Genomic DNA, 23872 nt, shown 5'->3' on the forward strand with positions numbered 1-23872 from the left:
AGGCTCTTGGCACCAGGGACTGCCTGCCTGGGACAGAAGCACGAGGCTGGCTGCAGCAGTCAGCGCATCCATGCTGGAACAGGTCACTCAGGTTTAATGAACATCCATTGCTCCCTCTCACCAAGGGGCGTTGAGAAGCAATGTGACTGCAGGGGTCTTGGCACTCACAGCTTATAGAGAAGTGCACAGGTCTCCAGACACTTTTGGCTTAGGTTTCTCAGGGCCAGTTGAGAAATTCAGGCAGCTATGGCTCAACACCTATTGAGACTCCAATCCACCTCACCCGATTATTCCCACCAACCCAATTCCTTTCTGTTCCCTGAAACATTTTCTCCTCTCCTCTCCTCTCCTCTCCTCTCCTCTCCTCTCCTCTCCTCTCCTCTCCTCTCCTCTCCTCTCCTCTCCTCTCCTCTCCTCTCCTCTCCTCTCCTCTCCTCTCCTCTCCTCTCCTCTCCTCTCCTCTCCTCTCCTCTCCTCTCCTCTCCTCTCCTCTCCTCTCCTCTCCTCTCCTCTCCTCTCCTCTCCTCTCCCCTTCTTCCTCCTGTTTCCTACCCTCCATTACCTCCTTGACATTTACCTTGCTCTGATAAGATCTCTAAAAAACCCAGCCGCGTGTTCACAAATACTCAGGTAGCAACTGGCACCTTTTGCTTGTCCTTGTTTTGCATTACCTGTTCTCCCGTTGTTTCAGTTGCCCCTCACCCCGCTCATAAACACGCGATCCAGATAACCATCACAGGACACAGACAGCAATCCTGGTGGCAGACAGCATTGAGAGAACAATCAGCTCCTGCCGCCAAGCCCTTACATACATCACCCAGTGCTGTGAGGCTGAGCACAACTGGCTACAGCAAGAGGAAACACGGGTTTGGTGAGGCATAAAAAGAGAGCCTGGCATTCCTTCCTCAGAGTCACTCAGTGAGAGGCTGTTTCTCTCTTCTGTGCAGACACCAATTTGCAGGGATGCTGGTTTTGTCCAGATAACTGCCACCAGCTTGGTGACCTCCACTTCTGACATCGGGACATGTTGTGTCTTACAGGATCCATGCCCTCAGGGATCCGTGGCCCCAAGGACTATAGGGTGAGGGTCTTCCTAAACATTGTCTGGGCAAATGCTCTTGACACCACGAATGGTGTTATCTGATCTGGTATGCATTTCCCTGCAATGCAACCAGACCTGCCAGATTTGGTAGAAAAGCCTTCCTTAGGTCATGTGGAGTATGTCCATCTAGTGTACTGGGGAAGGAATAGCCCAGGAGAAGGCTCCAAGGGCAACCCATTGTGTGCGTGGTACAAACCACAGCCCAGAGCTGACTCTGCTAGCACCCCTAGACTGCCCAACAATCTAAGTAATACCAGCAGTAATTACTTAGAAGATATTGAGTAAAATTACATTTGTTTTCACAATACTATTATCACAAACTATTTATCCATATCCATATCCAATATCCATATCCAATCCATGTCACCCTGTTTCAATAGTAACTGCTGAAAAATGTTCTTTCCTTGTGTTCCTTGGGGCTGCAACAACAGGCTAGTCAAAATCTGCTTGGACCTATAAAAACTATAAATATAATGTTATAATTTAATTACATTATTAAATAATTATATAATTAAAATATAATTATAGATTATAATTATAATACAATTATAATTTATAATATAAAGTTCCTCCTCAAATTTTGCATTTTCATATCAGGTAGTTAGTTACCTGCCAAAGCATTCATAGCTTAAAGGGAGTAAATCTGCTCATCAAATGTGGGAGCTCCATGTTTTGGTAAAATGTTTTGCACTCTTCAGGTGTGCCTAGGAGGGAAAAAACACAAACAAAACAAAGTGAAGAAAACTAGGAAAATACCTGATTATATATAAATGAAAGGAAAAAAGGTATTTTTTTATTTTTCCCTATATTCTTTCTCTCGGGTATGTGGAAATGTTATTCTAAAATACATAAAAGGAATGAGATTTTTAAAAAAATTGCAGCAGGAAGGAAAGATCTGATGAGCATGGTATCACCCCCCAAAAAAATCATATCTTTCAGGTTGGATATGTCTCACTCAGCATATATTTTAACAAATAGACTGCAGTGTAGAAAGGACAGTGAAATTTATCCCAGGAGCCTGAGCTATAGCTTTCATTCTGGGACATTAATGGAAGATTTCTAACCAGGCTGAGTTTACTGAAACAAAAACATCTCAAGGTCATACTTCTTAGGATGAGATATGTTCAATAGAATCACTGAAAAGGGCACATGTGTTCCATGCCCATATACTTACAGATGTCACTCATATACGTTCTTACTTTTTGAAACCTGAGGTGTAATGGGAGTATATTTATGTTAAAAGGCATTTAAAAAATCAAGAAATCAATTTCTAGTAAGAAGCCTTCATATGAGGAAATGCTTTTTCTATCTCTTTGGGTTCCTTTTTTCTTTTCTTTTTTTTTTCCTGGCTTACGGACATTGTGGCAAAGTACAGCAGGGGCTTTGTAACACTTTATTGATGAGCAGTGGCCAAGGACATCTGTGGTCTAGAAAACCCACTACCAATGCAAAACAAAACCCTCAGCCTCAAAACCATGAAGTGAATTTTAAAAAGACCACAAAAAGCTCCAGCTCTCTCCTCCTGGGATTCCCCCATGGGAATTACTCGAAAAGCTGCTTATTTTTTTTTTCTGTTGGGATTTCCTATATCAGTGAGAAACCAGCTGATCCTCTGGAGCCTGGAAGTATTCATCCTATTCCTTAGATAAAAGATACCGTGACCAGAAGAAGCAAAATTGCTGAAGTGCCATACCTGGAGTGCTATACTTCTTCAAAAGAAGTATTTTTCAGATGTGGAGATGATGGTTTCTCAGTTCCATGCTGATCCATGAAAATTCCAAGGCAAATTTCACAGACATTGGGAAGTTGTGTCATGAAGAACCAGTTCTAAGGTTTAACCCTAAAAGCTGTGTTTTTATCCAAAAGAAATCTCCACTGTCTGACAAATGTTGGACCTAGAAAGACAGTTTCCTTGACTTGCCGATAGAAAAAAAATCAGGGACTGAAATGTCAGTTAAACTGATGAAAATTAATAAAATTCAGAATGGCAGTCTGAAGTCTGGCTACAACAGCTTAAAAGGCACTGGTATCACAGTTTTATTAGACTTTAATTTATACTTCATTAGAAATATAAAATGACTGAAAATTAATGTGTTCCCATCACCTTTAGTGCTGTCAATTCACATATATCAAACTATTTATTAAAAGCTATCAATGTACCTATTTAACAAAGTAAATCCTGTGTACAGCAAAACATGAAGGAAAGTGTGATGGCTCATTTCACTTCAGGTTTCACTTCAGGCACGTCATTTATTGCTCTGTTATTGCAAGTTTAGACTATTAGCTCAAGTACTGCGAAATCTTGTGTATTTTGTGCATCTCTGGTGAACTGTAAACCTGGAAATATGTAACATTCTCATTATGGCTTATACATTTTGACTGTCTTAGCTTCAACATGCCTTTCTAAATACACACACACACATGTATGTTTACACAGAGCTAAATTCTGCAATATGGTACATCCTGCTTTCTGTGGCTGAGGTGGAGAGAACATTTTTTACTCAAAAAAGTGGTTTTGCACTGGAAGTTCAACTATCTCTCCATCAGGGCCTTGAGAGTTTCAGAGCAACTCCTGAAAATTATTGGGAAAATAAGAAGTACAACAGACAATAAGAATTTTGACATAAAGATTAGGGCTTGGTGTTGTTTTGGGGTTTTTTCTTTTTTAAAGAACGTGCTAATAAAGGAGCAAATTCTAAGCATCATAAGTGACACAGCAGACAGTAGGGTTTTAATCAAGCAATCTATACATCTGACTTTCTTCTAAAAATTTTGTCTGTCTTGGATCCTTTCCCATATATGTGCTAATTGTAATCTTGAAAGTTTAAGTAGCTACAAAGTTGTGTGAATTTGTTGACTATTTAAAATAACAAAAGGGCTTCATCTCCAAGAGGAAAGTCTGTGCAAAAGAAAATTCAGCAATGCAGGAGAAGGAAATTCCAAGTATACTTAAAATCCTATTAAAAATAAGTTCATTAAAGAGAGGCAGACACACAACTGAAAGCAACCTGACTGGGATATTCAGAACAGCTACTAGAGCACCAGCTGCAGTGGGTTAGATGTCCTACACTGATGAATCCCATTTGAGGGAGATATATTAGTTAGGCAGATTATTAGATAGGTTTCTGAACATGGTTACAGAGGAACATACACAGTGTTCCAGCAAAGGGCATCATCAGGCATGTAAATGCCAGCTCTGCCCATGGAAAGCCAAAAGGAATGGAACGAACGGGATTAAGAAGGTATAAGCAGCAGGACAAAGACAAGGACCTGTGAAACACTAAAACACCAAAACGTGTAAGAGGAAACCTTTGTTGCTTCGGACTGAGTCAATGAAGAAATAGTGAACAGTGGTTACAACTGTGTTAATCTGCTGATTAAGACACTGAGATTTAGAATAGCTCACTTGCACTGGTGACATTGCTCCGCTATTGCTCTTTCCCCACACACCCTCCATACACTGCGAGGAGCAACGTGCTGAAGAACACACAGAGCAGAGGCTGGTCCCCAGCAGACTGTGGAGATGACACGTGCTGCTGCAGCTCCCTCTGAGGCCATGCCCTGAGGCTGTTTCCCTTGGAGAACGTGTCACGATGGGAGAAGGAAGCAAAGCTGGCAGTGGGAAGTATATGTTTGTATCTCACTTCTGTATAGAAATTATTTTGGAGGTCCGTTAACATGGACAGTTAAGAGACCATTAACTCTGCAGTGCAAAGAAAATAATTTAACTCATCTGTGGCTCCTTTTTCTCCCCCCCCCCCCCCCCCAATTTGGAAAATAAGAACTGCTACCCTCATCTGTCTTTACACAAGCCTATGAAGAACTAAGGACAAAAAGTGTGAATTGGCATCACACTGGGACATTAAAATATAACTACTCTAGTTTTCCCAACTTTCTGTCAGGGACAATCAGCCCTGGTCCCACTTTGAGTGTCTTGAGAAAGCCCTCTTTCAGTAGAGAAATCACTGAGTAACAGAAGGTCACCAAAATAACTCCAATTCTTCCCTCTTGCAGGCTTCCACCTTGTCCTGACTGCTGTAAGAGTGCCTTGGAGACGGTGGCACTCAGAAGTCAGCAAGAAAGACACTTGTAAGAGACCAACGTGGACCAGAGCCTGCTCTACACAGCGGGAGACAGTGGTGCAGCCTAGGCCAGCTCAGCCAGGCCAGAAACTCCAGGACTGGGGTCATTGTATTGCAAAGGAGCCATTGTAGTGAAATCAATAAGGACGTTTTAAAATACCCCTACATGACAATTCCAGTGTCAGAACAGAGCAAGACAAAGAAGGTTGTTCCTCATAGGAGGTTAAACTCCTGAGGGTGGAGATAATCTCACAGCAGGAAGGGAGGAAAGTGCTGCGCCTGCCTGGGCCAAGATGCTTTCACACTTCCCATTGCCAGCTTTAGGCTACAGAGCCGGCCATTATCAGAATCATTGTCATGATTATCCTAAAATCTGTTGCCTGACATTCAGGCATCTATCAGGAAAAGACCCAAGGCCCTATTAGTGCAGGCAATAAGCCCCCAGGAGGAGGGGAGCAAACTCATTCCTAGAGAAATTAACGTTCCTGATGGCTACATTCCTATCAGCTTTGTTAATTCTGAAGTGACATTCATTGGTAAATCTGATTTTACCATCGTCTCCCATCAATCAGCAGGACAAGTCTCCTAACAGGTTTTTTTTTTATTGTCATGCACAATAATTTGTCTCACAGACACATGGTCTAGTGGCCCTGGGGGAAGCTGAGCATCAAGCCTCTGTTGCTATGTGAAAACCAAGTGCCCACCACCATCAGTGTGTCCTGACTGTCTGATGTCTGCCTTCCTGCTCTCAAGCTGCAGTTCAGAAAGTCAGCATTTTCCTATTAAACATATTAATCGATTGTGAAAGAATGCCACTCCCTCCCCAAGTGACGCTTCCAAAGAACATGATGTTTAAATATTAGAAAAGTCATTTACCTGGAGATGCTTCCATTGCAAATGCACATTAGAGATTTGAAAAAGGTGGCCAACAAAGCCTGTGTGTTTTCCTGATACACACGAAAGTGTTAGAAAAATCGTGAGTTTTCATTCCACACTTCAGCAAGTCAAGTCCCACTGAGATTCTAATTCTTCAAACTGATTCCAAAATATTTTGCCCTGATTTAGATGGCTGGTCACAAAACGCAGTATCTGACTGGTTCTCATTTGCAATTATAAGTTAATTGAGTATTTTACCAGCAACTGCATAAAATACAAAATGAATTAACAAATAGACTGCACATACAGGCTATTTCTTTTGGGAAATTAAGTATTTGACTGTGATAGAATCTTTAAAGAAAGCGTATAAAAAACCCAATAAACTTCTTGATATGTTTCTATCTAAGTGAATGGAAACAGGTGAAAGCCTGCAATAGTCTTATAGCTGTTTAGGAAGAAAAAATGAACCTGTTACTTTGTTGCAGATTTATATAAAATATCCAAACTCATGAAATTGAGTGTGAAGAGCAGAGTCTTTAAGGTGATGAATAGTACTAAAAGACCTCCTTACCACTCTGAAGCTGACTGCTTCGAGCATTGACACCTTTAAATGTCATGTTTATCAAAGGAAAGATGGGTTGAATTTGTAAAATATTTGTCCTCCTTCTGGGGCTACGCACTAACCCACTAAACGGTGTAATTGCTTAATTTTCTTCTACTCCACACCCTGCAAGTGACACGAGCAGTGAAAAGAGAGCCTGATGCTGAAGGAAAGTAAGTTTTAAATGTCCGCTGGCAGGTGGGGTGATGGGCAGGGGGGTGATGGGCAGGGGGCTGCTGCGTGCCTCCCTCCCACGGGAATAGTTATAAGAGTGGGTTACAAGCTCTTTCTCACAGCCCCCCGGGCACTGCGGTATGTACAGCAGCACATAATGCCGCTCTGTCCACTGAGCCGCTGGCTGGGGCAGGGATCTGCCCAAAAGCAAGAAGAGATGGGCAAATGGTCTTGTGGGACTGTACATGCAGAAGGGTTGAGCAGAGGCAGAGCTGTTGTCCTGTTCCCATCAATGGCCTGCTGAGCCCACCACAGTGCCCGGGCTCTCACAGGGCCCCCACATAACCAAGCTGAAGCCAAGGCACCTCCGGTTAAACTACAGCTGGTTAAACTTCTGGTGAGTTTCTAATGACTGTAAAAACTCCCCTTTGGCCTTGGGTGCTATAACTATTTATGAGGTTGACCTTTAATTACTCTCTCATGTAGAAATCTTTGATAATACGTCTTTGAAAGCTTGACAAATACTGACCTACACAGCACAGATCAATACCAATATAGTAACATAGTAGAGCAGCTCCCACAAAAGCAGATGCTAAAAGGTATTACCACCAAAGCTGCTTCAAAGGACTTGTCACTTCAGCTGGGCACCATTAGCTCTTTCCTATTACAGAAGGGTTTAGGGAATGCAAAAAACGAATGTGCAAGGGATGCCAAATATTAACGCGACATAAAGACTGGGAAGGGTATGAACCATTTATCCCACTGGGCCCAAGGGAACTGCAGCTGTCAGCAGCAGTAGGACAAGAGTGACTGCCATCTGCCGTTGCTGTAAAGTTTTCTGCTCATCCTCAGTTCAGGGCTGGGGAAAAAAATTGATAGTGTCAAGTACCTAGTCTGAATGTCATAGCATTTCGTGAAAAGCATCTCCTCAGCAAATTCATTATCTTTTGCAACATGAATGCCATCCAAATCAGTGATGAAACTGAGAGTGGACATTAAATCTATATTCATTTTACTTGAATATTCAGTATTGCTTGACTTTCCAAGTTTTAACAGACATTATACACATCCATGAGCATACCTATATGTACACAAATGCACATACATATGTGTGTATATGTACACACAAATAGAATCAAAAAGTCAGTAATATTCTGTTAAGAATGCTAAATACACTTGGAAAATATCTACACCGTGTAGAGCAGGGGGTTATCAGTACAACCATACAGTTATATAAAACAGAACCTCATAATGCAGAATACTTCATTGTGATTTTAACCCATCTAGTGTGACTTATTATTATCATACAAGTTTAATACTTTGTGTCATAAGTATTACAGAAACTGGTGGGAGTTCTTCTATGACAGTGATTAAAGGCACAGAATATGCATCATCTTTGACCATCACTGTACATTATAGGGAACTTGCCATTGTTCTCACCTAATGAAATTTTGCTGCTGGGAGGATGATTCCCAAAGAGGTAGATTGAAGAAAATGCAACGATAAAATTTTAAAGATTTTATAATAGTTTTTATTTCCTCATGACTGCTAGAAAAATAATTGATCCATCTACCAGAAAGATATAGTTTTAAAAAGCATCACAGACCAAAAAGCTGCACAGATTTTGGGGGAGGTTTTAAATGCTGAGAGTCCCTTTGGTTTTCCTTCTCTTCTTAATTTCTGCAAAATTAAATTGTTTTCTCTTATTCAGAGGAACAACTGTTCTCCTTTAGCCCCCTCATAGAACTTTTTTGTCATAGCAACATCCTGGGCAAAACAGCTCCCAGGAGACAAAATCAATGAAAGCCATAAAAGAAGAATGTTTTTGTCATGCCAGGTCCTACTGCTCATGTCTTACACTTACAAAACTATCAGCAACTAAACTGGGATAGACAGACCATCTGAATAGGTCTGGCCAGTCACTCTAACCAGTTGAAAAAATCCAACAAAGAGAAACAAACTTTATTAACACTGTGATAACGGTGTCACATCAGCATGGAAACAGAAAAGGAACTTAAAAGCCCTAAATTCAGAGACTTTCCCCATGAGGAGGTAAGATCAGACTGGTTTTCTCTCAGGTTGCCTCCCTGTCTGCTGATGTGGCATCTGAACTCTCTGATGGAAAGAAACTCAAAAAACCACTCTGCCTGAAAGGCTGCCTCTCCATCCCTTGTTTCTCAAATCTCCAAAACATAAGGCTGAGGACACCCTTGGGAAGGGGCCTGGGGGGGATGAGCAAAGAACCTAGGTGCGTGAACAAATAACCAAATGTCTTTTATCCAGGAATTTTCCATTTTGATGCCATGTTTTTTCATGCTGAATTTTGTTTTGTGTGTATTACATTGACTGTGTGTGTGATTCCTCTAGCTCTGAAACTGAGAGAAAGAAGCCTTAGAAGAAGAGGTGTGGGTTAAATAGAAGCCTACTGTGATAAATATAATGATATCCATACAAGGTTTCATATCACTCTTGACTGGAGGTCCACCAAAGTTGAGAGAGAGAAAAACTCATTCTGACTAGTAAACTTCTGACTCAGCCTTGTTACGGTGTGTGGAGCAAAGACCCCCAGCAGGGGCCTGTCTGGGCCCCGCTGCCTTCAGAGCCGCGGTGTGATGCCTTCCTTGGCTGACAGCAGAAGGAAGGAAGCTTTCAAGAAGGCAGCTCCAGGCACAACAGAAAAGTAAAATCCTGCCCTCCACGGGCGGGACTGTCTCTCTCCCAGCACTGAACATGGCTTACGGAAGGGAAAGCCCCCAAGCTCTCCAGCATCCTCCAGCGCTTCTGGCTTCTGGCTTGCCCATCCCCAGTAGCAGCAGGAGCAGGATGCTGCCAGCCCATGTTCCCACTCTCTGCTTACTGATGGGTACATCAGTGGGAAACAGCCATACATCAGGCTGGAGGGAGGCTCAAGAAAAAGAGCAGATTCCCCTTTGGTTGTTTTATTGGGGTTTTCACATCCCTGACAAAAAAAATAAAATTGAAAACCAAATCCACTTTTCATTAAAACAGTCTATTGGTGAAACTGATACAACAGAAATACACATTCCTGTGTGCTGCCTTCCTGCTCCATAATAGCTCTTGCATTAGGGACTGGGGGCAGGGGGGCTGCTGTTGTCCATTTACTTTAGTAAAGATTGCTATTGAATGAAACCTTTAATGGGGTGTTTATGCTCCCGCTCAGCTAAGAGCTCCAAGCTTGTGGCAGAGTAGTCTTTCCCTCCACCTTGACAGCTATTAGAGAATTGTGAGGATTTTCGACCTCCACATGTCCTCCCTGGATGGAGGAGAAAGTCCTTGCCAGGAATAAGAGACGAACGGGACTTTTGGATCTTCTCAGTCTTCAGGTTGTTTATTATATCTTATCAGTAACTTACATGCTGGCAACATAGCATGAAGCAGAGCAGATACAAAAGGCAAATGCAGGAAAACTCAAGGCCTTTCAAAGGTAAATCATCCAATGGCTGTTAAATGTGTATGTATTTTTACTTTTCTACCAATGCCTAATGAACTATCCATTCTCGTGGCCTACACTGCGGCATTTTCTAACCAATCATTCTGTGCTACCAGCACTGCAGAAAATGGAGTAGGTGAAGAAGAAGGAAGAGACCTGAAAAACCACAGGGGTCCTCCATCTTGCCTTCATCTACTTACTATACTAATAAACCTAAAACTCTAAATTTTTCACTCTGTAACAAACTATATATTATACTACTACCTAACTCACACCCTTGTAGATTCTAATTCATCCCAAAGCCTTGACAGCTTTCTCCATGGACGAAGGTTAAAAACAGTGTTTTCCAGGGGGGATGGGTCTTTCAGAACAGGCAGAGGAACACTCCCTGCACTTTGGGTTCCAGCAAGAATCAGTACAGGTAATCTCTCAGCTGACCGTCAGCACTGCTGCTGTGGACCTGCCCTGGCCACTGCAGTGGGGTCACTTGTGGGAAAGCAAAACTTCTCTGGGAAGTGACTTTCCACAACACCCCCACCATCGCTGCACTGACCCTCTGCAGCTCCAGAGGGAATGCCACTGACCCCACCTAGATTAGAGGATGGACGTACCCTTCTTACCCTTACTCTCTAGGAAGCATGGGCCTCACAGCTTGATTGCACTTCACGGACTATCTGTGAATTGCACTCTTCGGCCAGTGTAATCTAAGTAATCATCTTTTTCCCCTTCCTTCATTCCCAGTGGATGTTTTCTCTGCCCCTGCATTTCTATTCGTGACTAAGGTATCTCCTACTGGCTCTGCTCAAGTCCCTGCAGCCAAAGTGGGAGGATTGCATTTTCTCACTGCTCCTTTGCAGACTGATACCACTACAGTTTGCAGGACTGTGTGGCATTCTCACACTAAGGCATTCAAACGTGCTCCCTACACTACTGAAGTGCTGGGCCAGCTAGAGGTTAGTCCTGTGACAAAGATTAGTCCTGTGAGTTTGTCTGGTTTGCCGCTGCTTCAGTGGAGATAAGCTGGGGTTTTAGGACAGCCCCTACAGCAAGAGCTGCTGCAGAGTGGCTGGCTGGGGACAGAGACGGAGTAGAGTCACTCAAGTCCCCCTTGTAGGAGAGGCAGAGGTGCTGTTGCTCTCCTCTGGTGCTGCTGCATAGCCTCAGTTTTCAACACCCAAACCCAGGAACCTTCGAGGGGATTGGCTTTTCAGAAAAAGCGTTCACTGGTGGAGATGAAGTCTCTTTAAAGCTTGAGTCAAACACCATAAAAACACAGACTGAAAGTCTGGATGTGTTTCACCTAAGGTTAAAAAAGAATGAAAGAAGAGAACAAAGAGCCTCACACCCCTCACGTGCCCAAGGCCCTGCACTAAGTGCGTTAAGGAGAGACAGAAGGGAGAAAGTGCAAGGGCACGTGTGTCAGGAGAGAAAGGGAAATGAGGGTGATGGTGACTGTAGGGGTGAAACAAGCACCAGCACTTGCTGTGAAGGCCTGTAGGAAAGTGGAGACCCAAGGAATGGCTTTCTTAAGAAGGGGTCAGCCAGTCAGAGCTCCTCTGGTGAATGATCTCTCTTGTTTAATGGATGGTTTGGCACTAACCACCAATTGTTTGTGGCATTATCTTCAATTCATGAAGCTCCGAAAGGAGCTTTTCACCTTCCTTCAGTGGTCAACCACCTCCCTGTTCTCCAGGGTGAGCAGCAGGAGAGGGGCTGAGACAGCAGGGCTTGGGGACCAGGTGTTTGAAAAACAGGGATATGCAGGAGGTGTTAGAGGCAGCAGATGTCGGTGGGCAGGCCTTTTGTTCTCTCACACTTGCAAGCCTGAGCTCTGGGACCACCCGTTTTTTTGTCCTCCCATTGTCATTCACCCAGGAGGAGCATTTTAGGAGTTAGCCTCACAGTCTCTCTCTGCACCCCTCTGCTCCAACAAAACACTTGATTGCCCTTGTACTCTGGTTTCTATTTAGATCACTTTCTATTAACATTTAAAAAGCTCTGACAAGAGTCAATGCAGAACACTTAAAATCATCTAGTGTCTTACAGGACTGATTAGTCCCAGGGACTTGTCTTGCTGCTCCCCTTGGCAGGACCATTTTTAATCCTGGTTAAGGGAAAGAAGAGCCAGGGTGCACACACATCCTTTGCCTTAACGAATGCAGCGACAATGTGACCCCAGACATGGACATCACTCCACAGCCAGTTTAAGCCAAACTGAGTGAGAAACACGGGTACCTATCACACATAGTGTATTACTGTGGTTACAGTCATGGAAAATAACACGTTCGTCCTATATTTGAAGATGCCAAGAAATGGAAGAATTGGATTTAGTACAGCATGCAAAGCCACAGCCCAGTCCCCTGAGAACTGCAGGGATGTCCTGCTTTCTGCTGCCTCAGCTCAGAAATGGCTGCAGGAGCATGGAGCACCATGCTCAGGGTGGACCTGTCACCTGAGCCTGCCCAGCACAAGGACTGAGCCTTTACTCTTGATCACAAATATTCTCCTTTCTGCTGAACTTGCAGTGCAGCCTCCTTCATGCACATGTCCTTCTGTGCCGTGCAGGTATTCTGGGAACCTGCCAGATAAAAAAGTGCAGCATGCACACATACTCCCTCCCTCTCCCCCCTTCTTAGCTGTGTGTATAAATATCCAAAACCCCTCGGCTGCTGGCTGAGGTGCCTGGAGCTGCACATTCTCTCGGCTGCTGAGAGCACAGCCACAAAAGGCACAAGTAAATGTGCAAATCCTCGGGGAGGAAAACGTCAGCTCACTGGACACACACAGGTTACAGGTACACTACAGGAGCATACCCTAACCTCTCATAACCCCTATCTGTCAAGAACAGCAATCCATTTTCTCTGACAACACTGCATTTTACTTTGAGGAAACTAAAATCTGCCGTGGTCTGGCAGGCGGCTCAGCTTGACCTCCCTCCTGGTCCATTTCTCCCCACCCTGCTGTGAAGCACGCAGAGCCAAGTGCCATCCTCAGTGTCCCCAGCCTCAGCACAGCTGGGGCTCGCTATTCAAAGGGGAGAGGATGACTCTATGGGGTAGTTAAATGCTACAAAGTACTTTAATTCCTTTTTTTAGTGCTCAATCCAGATCCATCATCTTGCTTGCAAGTGGGAGTGAACTCCATCCAGAACTGAATGGCCTCAGCTTTCATGAGCTGTTGGGGCACTTAAGACCCAATCCATCAAGACACTGGGTGTCTTTGACTTCCAGCGCAGTCAGCTGCTGCCCAGCAGGACAAGGACTAGAATTCCCAATAAGCGACAGTTTGACTCTGTAATGGCTTACAAATGATGCAGAAAACACCCTTCATCCATTGCTAGTACTGCAAATACACAACTCTGTGCATCTGGCAGGAAAACAAGCCATAGCCCATTAGTGTACACTGTAGGCTCCAAGAATTTATTTTCATTCTTTGCATGAATGTAATTTAAATAATATTAATAATAATTATTATTAATTAAAATTATTAATAATAGGAAAGATGGGTGCTAATGTCTTTACAAACAATTTGATGGGTGAGGGTCTTTAGGACAAATTGGTGTTTACATCTTTGAGATGGGTCTTACCAACCTCAAGCTGCAAGTTTGTTACAGAACCCAGTTTGACTACAGCTTGAACTCCTGAACTTCATGGTAATAGAAGAATGAGTCCGTGCAAAGTCTGTTGCAGAACCCCTGAACTTTGAGGGAAAATGACATGTTCAAGGCGATTCAGGAAAGCTGTACCTCAGCCAATGGGGAAAGGAAGAGGGCAACATGTGGCTGGGAGTTTAAGATAAAAGGAGGCTGCGTCCTCTGAAACCCCAGTGGACTCTCCCTCCTCCCTTTCTTCGAATAAAGTTGCAGAACCCCTCTGTCTCCTTTATGGACACTGGCTTTTCATAGCGTGGTTTTCCGCACAATAATCAGCATCAAAATTTACATATACATTTTAATGTGCAAGACAGCCGGTACCTTCAATCACAAGTACAAGTACAACCCTTCACATACTCTTTTACAGGCAAGACATCAAATAGTGTAGAAAGGTGCAAATATTTTAGCACAAGACATTTGAGGTTTCTTCAAGAAGAAAATGCACACAAGAACACTACAGAGGCACCATTTAAATAAAAAATCTTCATTCAGAACAAAAAAGGGAAGCTAACCAGGCATTTCACAGTACTTCAAAGGCATCCCTAGTCATAACGTTTTTCATCATTAGTAGGTAGTTTATTTCACCAAATCCTGATTTTTAGGGACTGAACTAACAAAGCCTTCACATACATAATTCTTGTTTCTGTTTGCCAGGATTTTGTATGCTTGAGGAAAAGGATCTCCTAACAGCAGGCAGCTGGAAGAAAGGTTCAGTTCCCCTACCTGTTCTTCAGCATGGTTTGTACACATAAGTACTGCGATAATTTTCTGCTCAGGAGTGAATTTTACCTATTATGGGGTCAGGGATTCAGCCCTCAATATGTACAAAATTTAGCCTGCTGTATTATAGTAATATTTGGTATTAAAATAAGCAAAAGACAATAATCAGAACATGATTTTCATTCTACCCTAAAACCTACATGTATAAATATACAATCCAAATGGACTTGCTTGTTTGAGATACTGCCTAGTGTGGGCCTCAATATTTTGCTTACCAGTAAGTGGTTTAATAAATATTTAAAAAATATTTTTATCATGAAAACAATGAGAACAGAGCAACTTAATGTACAAAGAACCTTATAAAAATTAGTGCAAATCAATATATTTAAGGATACAATATCTGCACAATATAATTAAATGTACAAGTAACATTTTTTTTCTATTTCTATGCCATATTTAAAGAGACTGTTAAAGTTGGCACAAAATAAAAACTTTACTTTCTTATATTTTCTGTGCAAAATTCTTGTTAATCCTAGCTGATTTAGGATACTTGAAAGAGAATTTTATCATCCCAGTAATATCAGACTACCTATGTTCATCAACTAGCTCCAGAAAGGACTTCCATTACTCCTCCTGGATGCAACACACAGTCCCACTGACACAGTGAGCCTTCTCACATGCACAGCCTCCTGCCGGCCGTGGTGGTTACTCAGCACTGATTAAAACTTCTATACCAATTACAGCACTCCCTATACTCAGCAGTTCTCCAGCACAGGCTTTTTGATAAGCCTCCTAGTTAAGATTTCACACTGATATGGAATGCCACTTTCTTAAGAATTCTTAACTATTTTGAAAGTACATAAACCTGCACAAATCATTCCAGACTTGCTTGTATGGCCAGTGAGACATGGAGGATTACACCTTCCAGTCCTCCCATGGAAGCAAAGCCTTTCCTGCAGTCTGGGGAAGGAATGTCATGTGCAGAGTTGTAGGCGCTGAGAAGTCCTGATATCCCCATTTTGATACTTTAAATCTTATATTTTGAACAAGGGAAGGGAGTGCCATTATAACAGTCATCCAACTTAAAGCCAGGAGGAAGTAGAGGAGCCCACCACCCTTCATATCAGGGCTCACTGCAAAGACTCACCTGGCCAGGACCAGGCAGGTTCAGTGAAATTCAGAAAGAAGAGCCTCATGCTAGGATTGTGCCTGCTCCTGGCCTGTTCTGAGTCCACAATGAAACACTTCTGTGAGGCCACTTGACTGCTCATTATCCACCCAACAGCACTAATGCTTAGGAATATCACTGTGTTTGGTCCTCCAAACTCTTGAGAAGACAGAGCCACCATCTCTGCTAGCTGAAACATCAGGCCTGCATCTCTCTTACCACACCCCACTTCTCTCCCTCTGGGCTAACCAGCATCCAGCACCCTCTGGAAGAATTGGTCTCACAGTCCTGGAGCTCCCAGTGTCCCAGCAGCTGAATGAAGGATTTCAAATACCTCTCTGTTGGTCCAGTAGTCAGTTTCTCTGAGGAAGTTCACATTTAAATAGAACATCATTAAAAGACAGGGTAGGGGTGAGTAGACCACATACCTGCGGTCATGTGTCCAAACAACACAAACAGGTTAAAACAGCTTTGAGAAATGCACCTGATAAAAACTTCCCTCGCACAAGCTTTGATACAGACTGCACAAGGCGGTCCACAGACATGGTGCATTAGAGATGCAGAAACGCTCCTCACAGTGATACCTGTGCACAAAGTGGTTTTGGGAGGTAGAATTCCCTCCTGCCTTTAGAGATTAGAGTATGGGAGGAGAGGGAGAGTGGCATTAGGGTGTACTCTGCTCCCTACGCTCAGTCATATGCCCTGGGTCCAGAGACCAGACCTACCCCAGGAGCCAGTGCAGGCGTCACCTCCTGTGCTGTGCACACAGCCACACACAGACCGACACACACACGAGCTGCTCCAGGACACATCCGCAGGGCTCCTGGCTAATGAGCAGCATGAATCTTCATGTGGAAGTTGTAATCCTCCTGCTCAGGGAAGTGCTGGCCACACACGGAGCATGTGCAGCCCTTGTCCTTGCTGTGTGTGCGCCGCACGTGGCTGTCGTGGGCCGCGTGCGAGGCGAAGGCTTTGCCGCAGTGCTTGCACTTGAAGGGCTTCTCCCCCGAGTGCTGGCGGATGTGAGTGCGCAGGATGCTGGATGCTGTGAACGCCTGGAAGGGCAGGGATCATCGGAAAGGAGATGCAGTTGCAAGTAATTTGCTTTCACATGTGTCATCCCCGCCTTCAGCTAACCCAGACCCCATCGAAGCACATTGCCCTCAAAATTAAGTCCTGAAATAGCTCACATCCTCAGGTGACTGGAAAAAAGAATGAAAACTCCCAGCAACGAGGAATCAGAAGGCAACAGCTATTGCTATACGGATGTGGCTGACTCCATGAAGACAGATGAAGCTCAGAGAAAGATTTCTGACCAAAGACACCAGTAAATATCTTCTGTATGTCAGAGGTAAGAAGTCAATACTGCCCTAATTAGCTTTGCAGCTCCTTTATGTTTGGGAAACAAAATGCAGGCTTTCCTTTCAGTTCTTATTTTCAAAGATAAACCCTTTGACTGTCTTGGGATTCAGCTGCTAAAATTCATCCATTCAGTCCACATACACCTTTTACAGGCTCATTTTCCCTGCTCCATCATACTCTGCTCTTTCTGCAGGCAGACTTTCCAGCCTGTTCCCCCACCACTAACACGCACACTTGAGTAGCAAAGTCATAAAGACTTCTCCTACATTTGGGGATAAAACCCTCACATCAAAATTTCAACAGGAATGTTGTGAAGTTGCCCATGCTTCCCCCATTTTTTCTTATCCAAAGAGAGACAATTTCAGGCCCTTTGCTATTTGCAGACCACAAAAAATAAATACTCTGTAGTAAGTTTTCACAGCAAACAGCACTACATCTCAGATGCCTTTTCACTTGCAACCTTAGAGCACAAAAAGATCACAGAGTCCTATACATAAGCCCTTGGAAATGTATATCAAGGGCCAAAATATGTTTTAGGGAGAGAATAGTGATGTTGACCCGACACTGTTCCTTTCATCTCACAATGTTGCCGAAATAAGTGACCACTGCTTTCCAGCAAAGGAGCTGGAAAAGCAAAGCCACTGTAGAAGAGGAAAAGAAGTATCATAATTGCACAGGAGGAGCAGGTGAGGATTCATTAAAACAGACCCTGGTTTTCCAGCCTCAGAAATGATGGCTATGTCCCAGGATAGCTGCATCCAGCAGCCTGAGGACTAATAGTTTAATCTGATCCAATCCACAGCAGTCCAACCAGAAATGGCTGGGGGCTGGTCAACTGTCCCTAGAGATCTCTTTACAGAGCAACCTATAAAGCTCTGCCACCTCCTTTTGTGATCAGAAGATTAAGGATGATATTTCACCCTAAACTCTGCCTACAAGTGTGTTCGGGATCATGGGGAGACAAAAAAATATAATAGCCAAAAGGAGCTTCCTCTAGGATTCTTCACAGCATAACACTTCAGCTTTGTGTTAGTCCAGCCAGTCACAAACAAACTTGTAGCTCTACAAAATCAGGAGCAGGTTACCACTGCTTGTGGGACTTCTGCATTGCATGGACAATCCATGGCACCTGAAGCCCTACCAATACTCACCCAGCAGCAGCCTGTGCATCCACATGCTGTCTGCTGGGAGAGCCATCAGCACTTCCACAGGGAGAGCTCACCTGAATCGTCCCTGCTGTGATGGGCAGTAACAGCAGAGGACATCTTTGATCAGGGCTGCATGGTTCTGTTTGTGTTCTTTTTAAGTGAAACCTCCATGCCCAGCTGCCCATCAACAGCCCTGATGTTACAAGGTAAGCCTGCACAAATTTATATTGTGCAGGTTCAGTTTATAGACCAGATCTGTTTATTGCCATCCAGAAGCAGTGTCACTAACACCAAAAATTACCTGTCTGATGAAAAAGTAGAATACTGGATCTAGCTGCATGCCTTGGATGGTATTTGAAATGCTCTCAAGCTTTTCTAGACCTTATTTCTGCAGCAGATCACTGAGCTGGGACGAGCCACAAATTCCATGTCAGATGGAGACCAGATCCTGTTTCTTCAGTCTCATCCAGCCCTGTCACTTTACCTCACAACTGCCCAGAACAGACACCCACTTATCTGGTTACCACTCAAATACAAAGCATTTTCTTGAAAGAAAAAAGAAAGAGCAGCAGAGGACAGAGGGAGGCTTTGCCTTACCTTGTTGCAGTAGACACATTTGTAGGGGCGCTCCCCAGAGTGAACCCTCATGTGTTTGTTCAGGCTGGAGGACTGAGAAAAGCTCTTCCCACACACAGAGCACTGGGGGGGGGGGGGGGGGGGGGGGGAAGGAATAAAGTTAAAAGGAAGCATGTAATGGAATAGTTAAAAAAAAAAAAATTAAGTATGTGGATGATGTGCACATTTCTTACATATATCTATATATGCATATATATTTATGTATTCATGTGTAAACACAATAGTAATTTTAAGCTGCAATAATTTGAAATACCTGGAAGTTTAGTCTTGTATTAAGAACAAATTTAGGTGCATATGCATACATACACACATGAAAATCATGCAAAATCTCAAATAATTTGTGTTAAAATTGTTTCAATAAAAATTATTTTCTTCAGGAAAATATTGATCTTCAGCAATAAAAATATGAAAATTTTTGCAAAATCATTTAATAAAAAAATATAAATCAAACTCCAGTTATTTTTCATTCCTAAAAGACAAACTTCCTAAAGAATAAAATAACCTTAAATCGACCAAGGCAAGGGAAAATGAAAAAGAAAGGGATTACATGGTATTTAATACCTCATATTTAATGGAATATTTTTATCTGTTACTAATTCCATGCAGATATTCTGACAGTGCAATAATGCCATTTTAGTTATAAAATACTTTCCTGAAAAAAATCACATTGTAGGATGATGTATAAAACAGGTATTTGGAGAATTTTGAGGACAGATTTAACTGTGCAAGTTCAAGCAGTAGGACTTGCCCTTCCCAAGCTTTTAGAAACAGTCTGATTTTCCATCCCCAGTGCTGCTAGAGAAAACTGGTGCTAGAAGCAAGGTGTTTGGTGGAGATGAGTAAAGTATCTCAAAGATTTGCTTTCATCATTTGAAAGTCTGCTTCACATTGAATGTAAAACTTTTAAGCCCTGTTTGGTTCAACAGTCACAGACACAGCTGTGGTCAGTTCTCAGACCGAGGGGTGGGGTGTGAGAAACAGACGTGAGACATCTCTCTCCTCATCCTGCCGAGCCAAGCACCTCTAAACACAAGTTAACCCCCCACACTGTGTAAGAAAAAGAGCAACATTCACATGCAAACACCCAAAAAGCCCAGGAGAAATTTTGTTTCTTTTTAAACTCTCACTGAGACCGTGGGGTTTATTTTCCTAAGCTAAATCCATTAAATTTCTTCAACCAAGCTTTGTTGAACATGACAAGCTCTTCCTGTAAAGGCAGAGCAGTCCCACCAGGAAACTGCTGGGGAAACTGGAGGAGGAGGAACATTGTCAGCATCTTATCTGGACCAAAAAAACCACTTATTAAGTCCCCCCAGAAGAGCCAGTGACTGAGGAGAGACCCGGGAGCAGGCTCACCTTGTGAGGTCTGTGCTTTTCGTGAACGTGGAGAATGTGGATCCTCAGCCTGTCTCTTTTTTCAAAGGATCGGTCACAAAGGTGACAAGGAAATTTGCGGTCCCCCTGGTCCACGCAGCGGGTGTACTTGAGGTGTTTGTCCCGGTAGTACTTGTAGGCAAAAACTTTGCCGCAGCGCTCACACTTGAAGCTCTCCCCGGCTTCTGTACAGCAGAAGGGAAAGTGCCACCTCTCTGTTACACCACGGCAGAAGGGATTCACTTCAAATCTGCATCCTTGTCAGAGCTAGGACCCCTACGGGGAATTTTAAGTCTCCAAGAGGGCAACAACTGTAAATGGATGCTGGCAATATCATTAACAAAATACGTGCCGTGACTCCTGAACGTTCGCAGTGCTCCCCTTGCCTTTTTAACGGAGGGGAACAAACTAGAGCCTACAGTCTGCTAAAATTATTCATTTTAGCTACTAACTTCAGCAAAAACAGGATTTCATCCTTGTATCTCCATAAATAGCAAGAAAACATATGAAAAAACAACTCAGAGTCCCACATAAAAACTTCTGCCCATATGGAACCATTGCAAGATATTTCTTGTCAAGAATTGTCCGTAAATTTTACCTACCATCCCCCCCCACAAAAAAAAAAAAAAAAAATTGCACACCTTTTCTATCGTTTTCAAATAACTATCGAACAAAATAACAAGTTTATTTGGCTTTTTTTTTGGTGTGTGTATTTCAATTCATTTTTAACCGCTGAATTTAGGAAAAACACTGGAAATTTTTCAGACGTTTACACATCTTTTTCTGTCTTTAATAAAAGTAGCTTTAGCTTAAACCTTAAGATGAAATGAACCATTTAGCATCTGTCCGAATTAGACACTTCAATACAACAGGTACAAAATTTTCCATGCCAAATTTTCATGCCAGTTTGCTTCTCTCCCTTTCTGCTGCACCCAGCTGACCCATCCCTTCCCTGCTCCAGCTCTTCCCGTATTGGCACAATTCTGTTTTCTCCACACGTGTTTTGTTTATAAGAACATCATACTTCCTGTACATTACAAGTAGAACTACCCTTCCCCTCCCCTCACCCTGGCGTAAGTGCATTTGGCTTTCTTTTGCAAGCAATATTGGCGTTACGGGATCGGAACGACTTCAGCCTGCCTCATTTACTGAGAGCGTTAATTACACTAAAGTCAGGTGTGCAATCGTAAGATGGAACAGGACCAAAGCTGGAATAACCCCGAAAAGCCCATCTCGTCCCAAAACGGGACCCTGAACAACGGCGCTGCGGGGCCGAGGCAAGCTCAGCCCAGGACCACCAGATGTTTTGCAATCGTCAGAACAAACAACACTTTAAACTCTCCGAGGAACCGCGGACTGGGAGCGGACTGCCGGCGGAAGAAAGGGGAGCCTCTTGCTCCGCGCTGCCGGCAGCCCTCGGTGCACCCCCCGGACTCCCCGGCGCCGAGGGGAAGCTTCTGCTTCGGGGTGCTGGATGCTGCAGGAAGGGGCGGCCGGGGATCGGCTCCCCGGGAGGGCAGACAGACCCGAGGGACCGGGGCTGCCGGGCCGCCGCCCCCGCGGCAGAACCGGTCACCCACCACCGCCTCATCGCAGGGTCTGGGAAGCCTTTAAAATAAAACAGCTGGAAAAAAGTGATGCCTGTGTTTCTTTACCTCGTGTGAATCTAATCCCGGCCAGGCACACGTCCGTCGGAATAAGGGGTAGTGTCACCCAAGGGGTTGCTGGCAGGCTCACCTTCGGAATGCTGCGGGGGTTTCTTCCCCTCCACCATGCCCTTCAAGCTGATGGGGATGCCCAGGAACTGCACGTAGCAATCGCCGTACCACACCAGCAGCTCCTGCTTCGGGAAGATTTCCTTGCAGCTTTCGTAGAAGATTTGTCCCTGGCACTGGATAGCCGTCAAATTCTGCTCCTCGGGGAACCTGGCGCAGTTCACCAGGGACATCCAGTTGCCAGCGGCGCCCTTCCCGTCTATGAAGTGGCTCAGGCCACCGTATTCAAAGATCTGGAGAGCAGAGAAAACAGGATCAGGTTTGACCGACCCTTCCGCACACGTCCCGCTCCCACCACCCACACTGGGCCGGGCCCCTCTTGCAGGCTACGATAGAGGGGAGGCTGAAAGCCTCGCCCCGGTCCCGCGTTGGGGCTGCGGGGTGAGCCCGACGGTGCCTCGGCTACCTCCCACATCAGCGAGTTGTCGTCGTAAGTCTTGATCTCGCTCGTGTTGACCACTTTGCCTTGGAAAGGGCCGAAGCGGACTCCTTTCGGGATGGGGTCCGTACAGAAGACTCCGAGCTGAGACACGTCCCCGTAGGCCACCCGCAGCACCGCGAGCCCTGCGGGTGACAGGGGGCTGAGCGCGGCGCGGCGCGGGCGGGCGCAGCGCGGACGGTCCCGGGCCTTACCTTCGGGTAGCTGCAGCGAGTCGCGGTCGAGCGGCGGGGCGGAGGAGTCCGCAGCCCCTGCAGAAGAGGAATCCCTCTTTCAGCACGGCACCGGCCCCCAGGAGCAGGTCCTACCTCCCCGACAGAGGCCGCAGACTGAATCACCCCTGGCTTTTCCCAGGTGTGGGCTCGTAACGCAAGAAAATCACAGGGAAATAAAGTCCGACGTGCCCCCTGCGATGGTCCTTGACCCTGGCTGCCTGCATCCCTTGGGACTGTCCCCGAACCCTCCCGCACACCTGATTGTGTGGGAGCGCAGAAGCGACCTGCCGCCCGATGTCACCCTGTGCGCCCCTCTCGCCGCCGTCGAATACCCCCTTACCCGAGCTGGCGGGGGACACCCGGAGCCCCGAGATGGCGTGGAGGTTCCCGGTCGGCTGACTGCTCCGGAGGGCCCCGTACAGCACAGCGTTGAGCTCCTCTTCGGTGAAGTGGTACCTGTAGCTCTGCCCCGCCGCCCCGTCTGCGCCCGGACTGCGGGCAGCCCTGCGCGGGGGGCTCGGGTAGGGCGGCGAGAGCAACCCCGGGGCCCCCGTCCCGAGAGCCGAGCCCTCACTGGGAGGGAAGGGGGCCGGCAGCCTGGTGTAGACAGGCAAGGGGAGGCTGGGGAAGGGCTCGGGGGGCGGGGGGGGTGGCTGGCTCAGGAAAGCGGGGACCCTGCTGAAGGTGAAGGGAGGCAGAGGCGGGGAGGAGGAAACCAGCCCGCCCAGGGATTTCAGGGGCTGGAAGAAGTCGGGTGCCGTCTCGAAGTACTGGGAGGGAGGGAGGAAAGAGGGGAAGTAGGAGGCGAGGCCGGCGGGGCTCATCCCGAGCGAGTCTCCGCCGTCTCCGGGGACCGACTCGCCAGCTAGGGACAGAGCCATGTCGGGAAGAGCCGGGCGGGGAAGGAAAAGAGGGATCTGCCGGGAAGCGGGGGGGGCAGACACCTGGGTGCTGCCGCCGCAGGGTCCCGCTGCGGGGCGGGGGCGCGGGAGCCGCCGCTCTCTGCCCTCCGCCGTCGGGGCGAGCGGGCCAGCCCCCGCCTACCCCCGCGGCTATATCGGCCCGAGGAGCGGGGCGGGGAGGGTGGGCACGGGCGG

At 45.4% G+C, this 23872-nt stretch overlaps 1 protein-coding gene across 1 annotated transcript; it reads right to left on the reverse strand.

Annotated features, from left to right (window-relative positions):
- Positions 1-16653: 16653 nt before the first annotated feature.
- Positions 16654-23656, reverse strand: PRDM14 (PR/SET domain 14). The gene is made up of 7 exons (XM_048286156.1): positions 23383-23656; positions 23021-23289; positions 22528-22764; positions 22084-22354; positions 20329-20531; positions 18934-19035; positions 16654-16881 (listed from the first exon to the last, which is right to left on the reverse strand). Exons 1-7 carry the CDS (start codon positions 23654-23656, stop codon positions 16654-16656), a joined length of 1584 nt encoding a protein of 527 aa, XP_048142113.1.
- Positions 23657-23872: the final 216 nt, after the last annotated feature.

This window comes from Corvus hawaiiensis, chromosome 26 (genome assembly GCF_020740725.1).
Source record: "Corvus hawaiiensis isolate bCorHaw1 chromosome 26, bCorHaw1.pri.cur, whole genome shotgun sequence".
Classification (NCBI taxonomy): domain Eukaryota; kingdom Metazoa; phylum Chordata; class Aves; order Passeriformes; family Corvidae; genus Corvus; species Corvus hawaiiensis.